This window comes from Gobio gobio (assembly GCF_949357685.1).
Source record: "Gobio gobio genome assembly, chromosome: 21".
Taxonomy (NCBI): Eukaryota; Metazoa; Chordata; class Actinopteri; order Cypriniformes; family Gobionidae; genus Gobio; species Gobio gobio.
This window is the reverse complement of record NC_137117.1, coordinates 12,517,045-12,531,860: the sequence shown is the minus strand read 5'-3', so window position 1 is coordinate 12,531,860 and position 14,816 is coordinate 12,517,045. Positions and strand designations below refer to the sequence as shown.

The 14,816-nt window shown below is 40.3% G+C and overlaps 1 protein-coding gene across 1 annotated transcript in view; it reads left to right on the top strand.

Annotated features, from left to right (window-relative positions):
* cdh24a (cadherin 24, type 2a) overlaps positions 1–14,816 on the top strand; it is a gene marked incomplete at its 5' end in the record, with an annotated part of 63,303 nt that overhangs the window by 24,523 nt on the left and 23,964 nt on the right. The window contains one exon of the mRNA XM_079802008.1: positions 12,559–12,740. Coding sequence (XP_079658134.1) covers positions 12,559–12,740 — 182 coding nt within the window. The remainder of the gene's footprint in view (positions 1–12,558; positions 12,741–14,816) is intronic.

Sequence of the window (14,816 nt, the reverse complement as noted above, 5' to 3'; positions counted from 1 at the left end):
TCGAACATTCTGGGGTCTGTCAGTTAGGAAGTCCAAAATCCAGTTACACATTGAGGTGTTGATGCCCAGGTCTCCAAGTTTGGCTATTAACTTGGTTGGGATGACAGTGTTGAATGCTGAGCTGAAGTCAACAAACAGCATGCGTGCGTAAGTGTTTTTATTGTCCAGGTGAGTGAGCACGGAGTGCAGTGCCATGGAAACGGCATCCTCTGTGCTCCTATTGCTGCGGTAGGCAAACTGGTGTGAGTCCAATGTGGATGGTAGAGAGTCTTTTAGGTGTTCCAGGACCAGCCGCTCAAAGCACTTCATGACGATGGGTGTGAGTGCTACAGGGCGGTAGTCATTAGGGCACCTCGGGTTAGAGTGTTTTGGCACTGGCACAATGGAAGTGCGTTTAAAGCATGAAGGTACAGCTGCTTGGGCAAGAGACAGGTTGAAAATGTCTGTAAAAACCTCAGCGAGCTGCTCCGCACATGCCCTGAGAACACGACCAGGGATGTTGTCTGGTCCAGCAGCCTTGTGCGCGCTGATCTGGCTCAGTGCCTTGCAGACATCTGTGGAGGAGAGTGTGATTGGTGGGTCAGCTGAGGGTTTGAGCTTGGTGGCAGTTTCTCTGTTTTCTCTTTCAAAGCGAGCATAAAAGTGATTTAGCTCGTTCAGGAAGTTGACATCAGTGGCTGCGGGGGTGGAGTGGGGGGGGTTTGTAGTCACTGATGGCCTGGATGCCCTGCCACATGCGTCGAGGGTCAGAGACCCAGAGAAATTGGTATATTTCCCGGTATATTTTTCTGTTGATATGAAAAATTTGTACATTTAGCAATATAGCAAGTGAATTATGATGTACACTTACCTAAAGGATTATTAGGAACACCACACTAATACTGTGTTTGACCCCCTTTCGCCTTCAGAACTGCCTTAATTCTACATGGCATTGATTCAACAAGGTGCTGAAAGCATTCTTTAGAAATGTTGGCCCATATTGATAGGATAGCATCTTGCAGTTGATGGAGATTTGTGGGATGCACATCCAGGGCACGAAGCTCCCGTTCCACCACATCCCAAAGATGCTCTATTGGGTTGAGATCTGGTGACTGTGGGGGCCATTTTAGTACAGTGAACTCATTGTCATGTTCAAGAAACCAATTTGAAATGATTCGAGCTTTGTGACATGGTGCATTATCCTGCTGGAAGTAGCCATCAGAGGATGGGTACATGGTGGTCATAAAGGGATGGACATGGTCAGAAACAATGCTCAGGTAGGCCGTGGCATTTAAATGATCCCCAATTGGCACTAAGGGGCCTAAAGTGTGCACAAGACAAAAACATCCCCCACACCATTACACCACCACCACCAGCCTGCACAGTGGTAACAAGGCATGATGGATCCATGTTCTCATTCTGTTTACGCCAAATTCTGACTCTACCATCTGAATGTCTCAACAGAAATCGAGACTCATCAGACCAGGCAACATTTTTCCTGTCTTCAACTGTCCAATTTTGGTGAGCTCATGCAAATTGTAGCCTCTTTTTCCTATTTGTAGTGGAGATGAGTGGTACCCGGTGGGGTCTTCTGCTGTTGTAGCCCATCCGCCTCAAGGTTGTGCGTGTTGTGGCTTCACAAATGCTTTGCTGCATACCTCGGTTGTAACGAGTGGTTATTTCAGTCAAAGTTACTCTTCTATCAGCTTGAATCAGTCGGCCCATTCTCCTCTGACCTCTTGCATCAACAAGGCATTTTCGCCCACAGGACTGCCGCATACTGGATGCTTTTCCCTTTTCACACCATTCTTTGTAAACCCTAGAAATGGTTGTGCGTGAAAATCCCAGTAACTGAGAGGATTGTGAAATACTCTGGCACCAACAACCATGCCATGCTCAAAATTGCTTAATTATGACATTCAGTTTGGAGTTCAGGAGATTGTCTTGACCAGGACCACACCCCTAAATGCATTGAAGCAACTGCCATGTGATTGGTTGATTAGATAATTGCATTAATGAGAAATTGAACAGGTGTTCCTAATAATCCTTTAGGTGAGTGTATATTACGATGTTATGATGAACTATATGTCTTTCTCCACTGATGTACTATGATGTTCAAAGCATTTCTAAGGATGCTGATTTTTTAAAGGCAGACTGAGATGGCAAACAGGAACATGGTTTTTGTAACATTAGCAACACATTATTAGCTGTTTGATAACGTTGTCAAACAAAAGGCTATGGGCGCTATCATACACCCGGCACAATGCGGCGCATGCGCGACAAGTGTTTTCTGCTAGTTTCAGCCCGACGCAGTTATTATTTTCACGTCCAGCGTCACATTGTTTAAATATCAAATGCACTCGCGCCCATCTGTTCACCCATGGGCTGCTGGTCTGAAAACCAGGTGTGTTCAGGCGCATTGTTGGTGTGTTGCTATTTTGAGGAACTGAAAACGATTGACCAACACAAACTGGGTCTAAAGTCAATAGTGCAGTATTTTTTGTGTTATTTAAAGGGTGCGTTAGTAATATGCGTCTATAGGCAGGTGCACAATGTGTGTACACTCTGCTTATTACACACACAGCACACAAACATGGCAAATATAAAAAAATATATAATTCCGCTCTGCATTCAATCTTTCCGCTCGCAAATTCTGCCATGTAAAATAGTGAATCCGCCATGGTCGAATTGCAACCACCCCACCGCTCACCCCTCCCTTTCGAAGCACATAGAGAAGCTATGGTGGCCGACACAGGACAAAGATGTCGTCATCTGAGACAGCAGAGAGTGTCTAGCGCTCTGTAGAGCAGTTTGTCCGTTTAGGGCTACTGTAGAAACATTGTGGTGCAAAATGGCGGCTTCACTGTAAGGGGACCCGTGGTGTATGGAGATAGAAATGCCTCATTCTAAGGTAATAAAAACATAACGGATCATAATGTAAGGTCTTCATCATAGACTGTAAAAAAATATGGACGTAGTGTCCGTGAAGTCACCCATAGGATTCTGAAGAGCAGTTTTGATGCGTAAAGTAGGGATGAGCTGGCTGTTGCCATCTTGGCAGCACGACATCACGCGTCACTCCCGGATAATAGAAAATGGGCAAAGAGGCGGGACATGGGCGGAGCTGAGGTGACGCGATGACTAACAGACAGCAGATAAACGGCTATCCACCTGTCACTCAAAGTGGCCACGCCCTTAATTATGCAGAACTTTATGGCTTTATATAATGTAAACGAATGAGTTATAAAAAAATTCACCCCCCTCACAGTTGTCATGAAGGGCAAAATTAGCCGTATAGACCAAAACCACAATTTGTCCCAGACTGTAAACATGTTTTAATCTGCTGTAAAGTTGGGCATTTTAACATGGGGCTCAATCAGATTCTGCTCCCTTCTGGAGCCTGTCCCTAGTGGCCAGTCGATGAATTGCAGTTTAAGTCACTTCCGTATTGCTTCAAGAGAAACTGCGGGAGGTTGCCGCTTGGTCTTTATACACCACTGAAAACATAGTTATGTGTATTAGGGCGTTTTCACACCTGAAAGTCCGCACCAAGGTCCAAACCGAAGTTCATGTTTTGATACATTTTATACATTCGGTTAGTTTTGGTTTGGTTTCACATTGCAATTATGCGAGCGCACTAAAGAACTTTACATGACACACTTGCGTCCACTCGTCATCATCTATGTGGGCTGCATCTGGACATTGATTGGTTTGTAAACGGACGTGCGTCTGACGTCAGCGTCTTTGACAAGAATGAATGAATGAACGGATGCATATCGTTGTCACTATTGAACAGTGCGCATTGCTTGACTATTTTCTTTTCGTTACGTTTAAAAGTGGACATTTCAAGCTTTATATACACATATTTCTCATGTTTGTGAGACAAGTAGCCTGGTTTATTTGAGACGCGCTCCAGTTCATGTGCAAAGCATGTGATCGCTCCCGCGATTATTGTCTGCTATAGATTATTTGTTTCTTATTTATTAAATTCAGGCAATTATCTGATGAAACATTGATTAAAATTAAGATACAATTTATACAAAGCGAAATTCACATTAAAGAAAGGCTTTCTAAGCAATTCATACAAAATTTCTTTCTAATTCATTTCTGACCTTGTGTTTTCTGACAGATTGCGCATCTTTTCACTTTTCATAATCAATGTAGCCTAGATGAAATTTAAAAATATAATTAAAATATAAAAAATAAACAGGAACTTCCTTTAAATGGTCTGAAAGTACGAACCATACAGAAAATGCTTTCACACTAGAAACGAACCGAACCTTTGTTCAGTTTGATCCAGACCGAGGCTACCTCTTTTCATCGGACCAAATTTAATCTGTTTGGTCCGGACCGTGGTACGGGGGAGGTTTCACACCTGTAATTTTGATTCGGACCAAACTGAAAATTCAGAAAATACGGACCAAACAAGGTAGGTGTGAAATATTTTGCCCTTATATTGCATTTCTGTCAATAGATTCTCATAAATATTACACACTGCACCTTTAATCTGGTAAAAGTGTGAAATTATGTCCCGTGGTCCAGATGGATCCAGGTCAGAAACCGGACGGTGGTACGCCATTTGAACACCACTACCATTTAAGAACCTTTCAGTTTTTTTTTTTTTTTCTTAATGTGAAGAACATTTTAATAATCTAAAGCACCCTTTTTCAAATATAAAGAAGCTTTTGTGGAATGAAAAGATTCCATGGATATTAAAGGTTCTTCATGGAACCATAAATGCCTAAAAATAGGAAGGAAAAAAATGCTTCCCTGATAAAAAATACAGATGCCAACCAACAGTCTTGTCTGTGAGTGACTCCAGGCATCCTTTTCGGGTTTGTCTAAACGTTCTGAAGTTTACAGGAAAGATTAGAATGCTCGTGTTTGTTGGAATTGCCGGGTTTGGTTCCGGAGCGCCTCTCGCTTGCTCGCTTTCCGCCTCGTTAGTCTGAAACAAGGAAACACGCAGCATTGTTTGCAACAACAAAGACGCAGAGAAGACTTTTTGTCCTCTCGGGGACCTCGTGGAATTGAAGTTTTGTGGCTTTTAGTGCGTGTTTGTTAGCTTTTAGACTAATGTAGCTACTCTAACACTTGACAAAATACATTTATGTGTTTAAAACGTTCTGTTTCTGCCTCTTCTGGAAAAAATTAACCTCTAATAAGATTGCTGACTATCAAGAAGCAAATCGTAGTTTGGCCTTTAATCTTTAAACCTGTCAAATGTGGGTGTTTCTTCAGCTTTAGACACTTTAATGTCCTGAGGGTCAATTGTTTTTTGGAAACTTTACCATCCCTTCATCATTTATTTTTGCTGCCTTTCAAATTACTTTTATGGATTTTATTGTTTTCCCTTGTCCCAGGCCTAGATTTTTAATATTAAATTATAAAATCCATTCTATAATGTGTTTAATAATTGTACAATGATCTAAAACAAAAGTGACCGTAAAGACATTTATAACGCTATAAAAGATTTCTCCTTCAAATAAATGCTGTTCTTCTGAACTTTCTATTAAAGAATCCTGAAAAAAATGTATCACAGTTTCAGTTTTCAACATTGGTAACGAAATGTTTCATGTGCACAAATCAGCATATAGATTATTTCTGAAGGATATAATCTAAGTTTGGGCAGGTTGATGTCCCACAGTCTTTCTGTGAGATCTCTCCAGATTAGTGAGTTTTATTGTCCCATTGAAGGGGGGCTTTTGTTTTAGCAGTAAAACCGATCCTTACACTTTTTTTCTCACAATTTTGACTTTTTTCCTTGTGATTCTGACTTTTTTTTGCAGTTGCGAGTTTATATCTCGTATCTGTTTTCCCACATTTCTGACTTTTTTTTCTCGTAATTCAGACTTTTCACGTAATTCTAACTTTTTCTCGCAGTTGCAAGATTATATCTCTTAACTCTGACTTTTTTTCCCCTCACAATTCTGACTTTTCTCGTAAATCGGACTTTTTTTCCTTGTAATTCTGACTTTTTTTTCGCTCACAAGTCTGACTTTTTCCCCGAAACTATTTTTTCTTGCAATTCTGACCTTTTCTCTCAGTTGCGAGTTTATATTTCATTATTTGACCTTTTTTCTTGTAATTCAAACTTTTTCTCGCAGTTGCGAATTTATATCTCATAAAGACTTTTTTCGCTCACAAGTCTGACTTTTTTCCTGTAATTATGACTTTTTCTCACAATTCTGACCCTTTCTCTCAGTTGCGAGTTTATATTTTGCATCATGTGACTCTGAATAAATTACATTTAAAAATATATTCAAATAGAAAATTATGGAAGCTTGTTTCCGCAATGGAATAAAACAATTTAAACAATTATTGTGATTTATCTCACAATTCTGACTTTTTTTCTCATAATTCAATTTATATCAAGCAATTATGACTTAATATCTCTGACTTTTTCCCAGCAATGGCAAATTTATATCTCGTAATTCCGAATGTTTTTCGCAATTTACTTTTTTCTCACGTAATTCTGACTTTTTTCTCATAATTCTGACTTTTTTCTTTGTAATTCAGATTTTTTTCTCACAGCTCTGACTTTTTCCCTTGTAATTCTGACTTTTTCTTGCAGTTGCGAGTTTATATTCAGATTTTTTCTCGTAATTCAGACTTTTCTCGTAATTCAAAATTTTTCTTGCAGTTCTTGCAGTATGACTTTTTCTCTCAATTCTGACCCTTTCTCTCAGTTGCGAGTTTATATTTTGCATCATGTGACTCTGAATAAATTACATTTAAAAATATATTCAAATAGAAAACTATGGAAGCTTGTTTCCGCAACAGAATAAAACAATTTAAATAATTATTGTGACTTATCTCACAATTTTGACTTTTTTTCCTTGTAATTCTGACTTTTTTTTGCAGTTGCGAGTTTATATATCTTAATTCTGACTTTTTTTTCTCACAATTCTTACTTCTGTAAGGGTCAATCCGTCGGCCCAAAAACGGAATCCAACGGCTCGGTCGAAGGAATTCTGCGTGTAAGCCTTTTCAGCATTTCTGTGAAGTTCCCTTAATTTATTGATATCTAATTTTAATTCTGACTCCATGAATAATATTTTATCTGACTCCAATTTTATCTGACTTCATTAAATTTGTAAGTTAAACGAAATTTGTGAGTGCCTCAAAGACACTGACACAGACTGCATTGGGGCTCTGGTTACAGAATTTTCCCCAAATGGCAGATCTGTTACCCTTCGTTTTTATATACTCAGACCAGAACAAAAGGGTTTTGGGTGAGAGGATCAGATATCTTTGAAGAGACCACTCAAAAAGGAGAACAGAATTCTCATTAGTTTTCAATCTTTCTAAAAGCCTGTACACACCGGGACAAATATATATTGTGCGCTTATCGCCAGCGTTTTTCGTTAAGTTTTTCAGCACGTCTTGAGTGTTCACACCCAAGTGATTTTCACTGGCGATGCGCAGAGTAAACGTGCAAATTCAGTAGATGGCGCTCCTGGTACACAAGGTGGTGTTGCGCCACTTTACTCTTCTGACACTCGCTCGTCACACAGAAGAAGAAGAGAGACAGTATTTACGTGCTTGCCAAAACCATTCACACACTTTTTGCTAACTGGCAAGCAGCATTAGCAAAAACAAAATTTAAACAAACTTAAAACAATTTTGACTTTTTTCTTGTAATTCTGACTTTTCACTTAATTCTAACTTTTTCTCGCAGTAACAAGTTTATATCTCGCAATTCTGACTTTTTTCCCGTAATTATGTCTTTTTTCTTGCAATTCTGACCTTTTCTCTCAGTTGCGAGTTTATATTTCATAATTTGACCTTTTTCTTGTAATTCGAACTTTTTCTCACAGTTGCAAATTTATATCTCGTAAATCTGACTTTTTTCTCACAATTCAGACTTCTCTCGCTATTCTGACTTTTTCTCGCAGTTACGAGTTTATATCTCTCAATTCTGACTTTTTTCGCTCACAAGTCTGACTTTTTTCCCGTAATTATGAGTTTTTTCTCGCAATTGTGACCTTTTCTCTCAGTTGCGAGTTTATATTTCATAATTTGACCTTTTTCTTGTAATTCAAACTTTTTCTCGCAGTTACGAATTTAAATCTGGTAATTCTGACTTATTTTCGCTTACAAGTCTGACTTTTTTCCCGTAATTATGACTTTTTCTTGCAATTCTGACCCTTTCTCTCAGTTGCGAGTTTATATTTTGCATTTATTACTTTTTTCTCACAATAATGACTTTATAACTTGCGATTGCAAATTTATATCATGCAATTTTAAGAAAAAAAGTCAAAATTTTGAGAGAAAAAGTTGCAATTTTTTATTCAGTGGCGGAAACAAGTTTCCATGGAAAACAGTTATTATAAATTGTTATAATATTTCACGATATTACTGTTTTTACTGTTTTGATAAAAAAACAGACTTGGTGTGCAGAAGAGACTTATTTCAAAAACATTAAAGAAGTCTTAAACTTGTGAACATATGCAGTATATAATATGAAAATATCCTTAACCAGATAAAGGATTTGTCCAGGATTTTGCAGTTTTATTTAAACACTGTAAAATGTTTTTAAAATAAGTCTCTTCTGCTCACCAATGCTGCATTTATTTGATCAAAAATACAGTAAAAAACGTAATATTGTGAAATATTAATGCAATTCATCCTTGAGACTAGTGATGTGCCCTAAAGTATACTCATACAGTATAATGATATTTATTCCAAACAATGATCATTTGATGGCGACCGCTACAAAGATTGACTGCCGTGTGCCCTCTGAGAAGCTCGCACCATCAAGCGATTACGGTGTAAAGAGCGTGTCATGATTATATATTGGATTATGGTGCCGTTGACTGTTATCACCGCCAGAGATAATGATAATCTGTGTTTCGTTTCTTTCAGAGGGCTTCGGCCTGTCTATAGAGTGTCACTGCTTCTGTCCGCCTTCCCTACAGATTCTCTCTTCAAAATCCACGTGTTTAATATTTCATTTAAAGTTCAGAGCCTTCTGCATCAGTACGCCGCGAAATCACAGCAGAAAAATACAGCTTGAAGACACACAATACATCTTCCTCTCGCTCTCCCTCTCTCCCTCCTACATGAACACACTCTTTCTGCCTGTCTTTTGCTCTCTGCCTCCTTTTACGTTCATTTCTCCTACTGCCGTTTCCTCTTTTGTTCTTTCTATCTTTCCCCTAATCTCTCCTCATCCCTTTCTCCTCCTCTGAATAATACACAGTGATAATACACTGTGCAAAGAAGCCATATTGTATTCCCACAGTGTGTTTCTGTGATCATCTTCTCTTGGCTGCACTCAGCTTTAATGAATGTTAGGAGTTATTAGCTGGCACAAACTGCCTCTGGTGAATCACACTGTCTCAGCCTTTGTTGTTTGCGTGATTCATTTTCTGTTCTGGAGCAAATTTGGCTCTTAAAAGAAGCGAGGAATCATCAGTGTCCCGCTTTATATTTCTATCACACTCTCTTCTTGGACCTTTCTCATGCTGTCGCTTTGAGATTCTCCTTCCAAAAGCATGTTTGGAATTTTTGGAATTAATAATTACAGTGTTTGTGCAGCAGTACTATCTGTCTATCTATCTATCTATCTATCTATCTATCTATCTATCTATCTATCTATCTATCTATCTATCTATCTATCTATCTATCTATCTATCTATCTATCTATCTATCTATCTATCTATCTATCTATCTATCTATCTATCTATCTATCTATCTATCGTTCTATCGTTCTATCTATCTATCTATCTATCGTTCTATCTATCGTTCTATCTATCGTTCTATCGTTCTATCGTTCTATCGTTCTATCTATCGTTCTATTTATCTATCTATCGATCTATCGTTCGATCTATCCATCTATTGTTCCATCCATCCGTCTGTCTCTCCATCCATCATTTTGTCTGTCTCTCCATCCATCATTCTGTCTGTCTCTCTCTCTCCATCCATCCATCCATCCATCTATCATTCTGTCTGTCTCTCTATCTCTCCATCCATCCATCCATCGTTCTGTCTGTCTCTATCTCTCCATCCATCCATCCATCCATCGTTCTGTCTGTCTCTATCTCTCCCTCCATCCATCCATCGTTCTGTCTGTCTCTCTATCTCTCCATCTATCCATCCATCGTTCTGTCTGTCTCTATCTCTCCATCCATCCATCATCGTTCTGTCTGTCTAACTCTCCATCTCTCCATCCATCCATCCATCCATCCATCGTTCTGTCTGTCTCTTTATCTCTCCATCCATACATCCATACATCCATCGTTCTGTCTGTCTCTTTCTCCATCCATCCATCCATCCATCATTCTGTCTGTCTCTCTCTATCTCTCCATCCAAGCATTTATCGTTCTGTCTGTCTCTATCTCTCCATCCATCCATCGTTCTCTGTCTCTCTATCTCTCCATCCATCCATGCATCGTTCAGTCTGTCTCCATCTCTCCATCCATCCATCCATCCATCGTTCTGTCTGTCTCTATCTCTCCATCCATCCATCATCGTTCTGTCTGTCTAACTCTCCATCTCTCCATCCATCCATCCATCCATCCATCCATCCATCCATCGTTCTGTCTGTCTCTTTATCTCTCCATCCATACATCCATACATCCATCGTTCTGTCTGTCTCTTTCTCCATCCATCCATCCATCCATCATTCTGTCTGTCTCTCTCTATCTCTCCATCCAAGCATTTATCGTTCTGTCTGTCTCTATCTCTCCATCCATCCATCGTTCTCTGTCTCTCTCTCTCCATCCATCCATGCATCGTTCAGTCTGTCTCCATCTCTCCATCCATCCATCCATCCATCGTTCTGTCTGTCTCTCTATCTCTCCATCCATGGTTCTGTCTGTCTCTCTATTTCTCCTTCCATCCATCGTTCTGTCTGTCTCTCTATCTCTCCATCCATCTATCCATCCATCTGGCTCTCCATTTCTCCATCTGTCCATCCATCATTCTGTCTGTGTGTCTCTATCTCTCCATCCATCCATCGTTCTGTCTGTCTCTCTATCTCTCCATCCATCCATCCATCCATCCATCCATTCATCATTCTATCTGTCTCTATCTCTCTATCTCTCCATCCATCCATCGTTCTGTCTGTCTCTCTATCTCTCCATTTATCCATCCATCGTTCTGTCTGTCTCTATCTCTCCATCCATCCATTCATCCATCATTCTGTCTCTTTATCTCTCCATCCATCCATCCATCCATCCATCCATCGTTCTGTCTGTCTCTTTATCTCTCCATCTATCCATCCATCGTTCTGTCTGTCTATCTCTCCATCCATCCATCATTCTCTGTCTCTCTATCTCTCCATTCATCCATGCATCATTCTGTCTGTCTATCTCTCCATCCATCCATCCATCCATCCATCATTCCCTGTCTCTCTATCTCTCCATCCATCCATCCATCCATTGTTCTGTCTGTCTCTCTATCTCTCCATCCATCCATCCATCCATCCATCCATCCGACTGGCTTTCCATTTCTCCATCTCTCCAACCATCGTTCTGTCTGTCTCTCCATCCATCCATCCCTCCATCCATCCATCCCTCCATCCATCCATCCCTCCATCCATCCATCCATCCATCCATCCATCCATCCATCCAGAACACCATAGCAGCTGCATAACAACACCCTGGCAACTGCCGGAACACCCTAACTACCACTTAGGAACATTCTAGAAACCATTTAGTGCACAGAAAATGTGCTGAAACCCCGCAACAACCTCAAAGCAACATGCTCAAAACATCTTAGCAACTGGCACCCTGGTATCCACCCAGAGCACTATAGCAACCACATAGCAGCACAATACTGTAAAAAACAGTGTCAACAATCTGTCTGTCTGTCTCTATGTATTTAGTTAGTGACACTAAAATAATCAACCTTAAATTAAAGAACTAAGTAAACTAAATTGAAGGTGCATAACTCCTTGTGCTATGGACAAATTACCCTATATGTGTTGTTGAGGAGAGGTGCGCTGTTACTTTTGTAAGCAGTCAGACGTATGACTTTTGCCTTGTGGTTGATAAAACGGATGGAAAAAAAATCAGACATACATTGTAGCGGCACCCAAACCATATTTAGGGACCAGAATATCACTATTTTGACTTGATCCAGTAAGAAACCACCCAAAGCACCCTAGTATCCAAACAAAAGTTAACTCAGAACCCTTTGGCAACACATTTGTTTTTATTATTGTGATTGATCATTGTATAAGATATGATGTGTGTCTCTAGTGTGAGATGCGAAACACTTTTCATTCTGTTATGGAATGCAGTAGATTGCCTGTGTTATTTGCTGTCTCTAATTAGGTTTAAACAGACTCAGGCAGGTTTTTTCCTCTTTTGTTTTATTTTTGGCCCATGATATAGCTGCAGCATACAAAGACAGAAGAGCCAATTATTAAACTGCAGACAAAATGTCTATGTGAACAAAAGGCAAGGTTCCTTTTTTTAGGGAAGTCTAGCTTAGGGTAGAGATCAAATTGATTTGAAAATCTGTCCGATGGCTGTAGGGGGTTTGTATGGACCCCTTACGATGTTCTAATTTTAAGTTATCGCAATGTTTTTGCCTGATTATTTTCTACACCCTTTGTGTCTCCTGCAGGTATGTGGTCATTTTCAGTGTCTGAGTTGGCCGTCCCTGGGGTGGAGATCGGTCGTCTCTCGGCAGTAGATGCAGACCTGGGTGAAAACGCTCGGATGGACTTTACGATCGTGGACGGAGAGGCAGGGGACACGTTCAACATAACTGGATTGAACCAAGAGGCAGTGCTTTTGTTAAACAAGGTGGGAGGGGTGAAACAGAAATACCTACAGTAATGTTGTTTTCTTCCATGCATTCCCAAATCAGAACCAAATCCAATTTTATGGTGTATCTGACTCAAAACGGTTAGTAGTTTGTAGTCTTAAGAGTGAAAACCGCATGAATAGTGATTGTGTGAGTGGGTTCGGACACGGCATGTATAAATATGCATATGAGCGGAGATAATCGCAAAGTTTCACATTTTCTGTCACAGACATTCTATTGCGTCTTTTGCCATCATACTGATGCTTACATTACTGTGGCAACCAACGTAGCTGCACCAGATATGGATTACATTAACTAAATGGATTCAATTTCAAAATGACAGCGCAAATAGTCCGTCCCAACAGTTGAGTGTGGTAAATATGCAGTGTTAGAAAAGCCATTTTGGGGTGAGCTCTTTTGAGTGTGGCTAGTGAGCAACTACTCAACACCCCCTAGCAACCGCATAGCAACCAGTTTTGTTTTAGAGTTATTTATATACTATAGTATTAAGTATGTTCTAAATCCATGCGGAACACCATAGCAGCCGCATAGTAACACCCAGGCAACCAGCCAGAACACCACAAAGCAACATTCTAGCAACCATTTAGTGCACTAAAAAAGTGCTGAAAACCCCTAACAACCTCAAAGCAACATGCTGAAAACACTTATTAGCAACTGCATAGCAACACCCAGGCAGAGCACCCTAACAACCACATAGCAGCACATTAATACAACACTCAGAACACCCTAGCAACCATGTAGCAAAGCTCTAAACCACCTAAAACCATAGCAACTACTAAGTATGTGCTAAAAACACTCACCTTAGCAACACCCAGGCAACCACCCACCACACCTCAGCACCTCACCTCAATTACTTTTTTTTTCACTGGCTTCGTAGTTTCTTGAGAAAATGAAAACCCTAACAACCTCAAAGCAACATGCTGAAAACACTTAGAACATCTGTGCATCTGCATAGCAACACCCTGGTATCCATCCAGAGAACCCTAGCAACCGCATAGCAGCAGATTAAAAAATACTCAGAACACCCTAGCAACCGCATAGCAAAGCTCTAGTCTAGACCACCTAAAAAACCCTAGCAACCACAAAGCAACATACTAAAAATGCTCAAAACACCCTAGCAGCCGCATAGCAACACCCTGGCTGTTAGCAACATTCTAGCAACCATTTAGTGCTCTAAAAAAGTGCCAAAAACCCCCCAACAACCTCAAAGCAACATGCTGAAAACACTTGTTAGCAACTGCATAGCAACACCCAGGCAGATCACCCAACAACCACATAGCAGCACATTAATACAACACTCAGAACACCCTAGCAACCATGTAGCAACGCTCTAAACCACCTAAAACCATTGCAACTACTAAGTATGTGCTAAAAACACTCACCTTAGCAACACCCAGGCAACCACCCACCACACCTCAGCACCTCACCTCAATTACTTTTTTTTTGCACTGGCTTCGTAGTTTCTTGAGAAAATGAAAACCCTAACAACCTCAAAGCAACATGCTGAAAACACTCAGAACATCTTAGCAACTGCATAGCAACACCCTGGTATCCAGCCAAAGCACCCTAGCAACCACATAGCAGCATATTAAAAACACTCAGAACACCCTAGCAACCACATATCAAAGCTCTAGTCTAGACCACCTAGAATGCTCAAAACACCCTAGTAGCCGCATAACAACACACTGGCAACCGCCCAGAACACCCGTAGGAATATTCTAGCAACCGTTTAATGCATTGCAAAAGTTTTTGAAAACCCTAGCAACCACATATCAAAGCTCTAGTCTAGACCACCTAGAAAACCCTTGCAACCACAAAGCAACATGCTAAAAATGCTCAAACACCCTAGCAGCCGCATAACAACACCCTGGCAACCGCCCAGAACACCCTTTTGAATATTCTAGCAACCGTTTAGTGCACTGCAAATGTTCTGAAAACTCCCAAAAACTCAAAGCAGCATGCTTAAAAAAAAACACTCAGAACATCTTAACAACTGCATAGCAACACCCTGGTATCTACCCAGAGCACCGTAGCAACCACATAGCAACATTCTA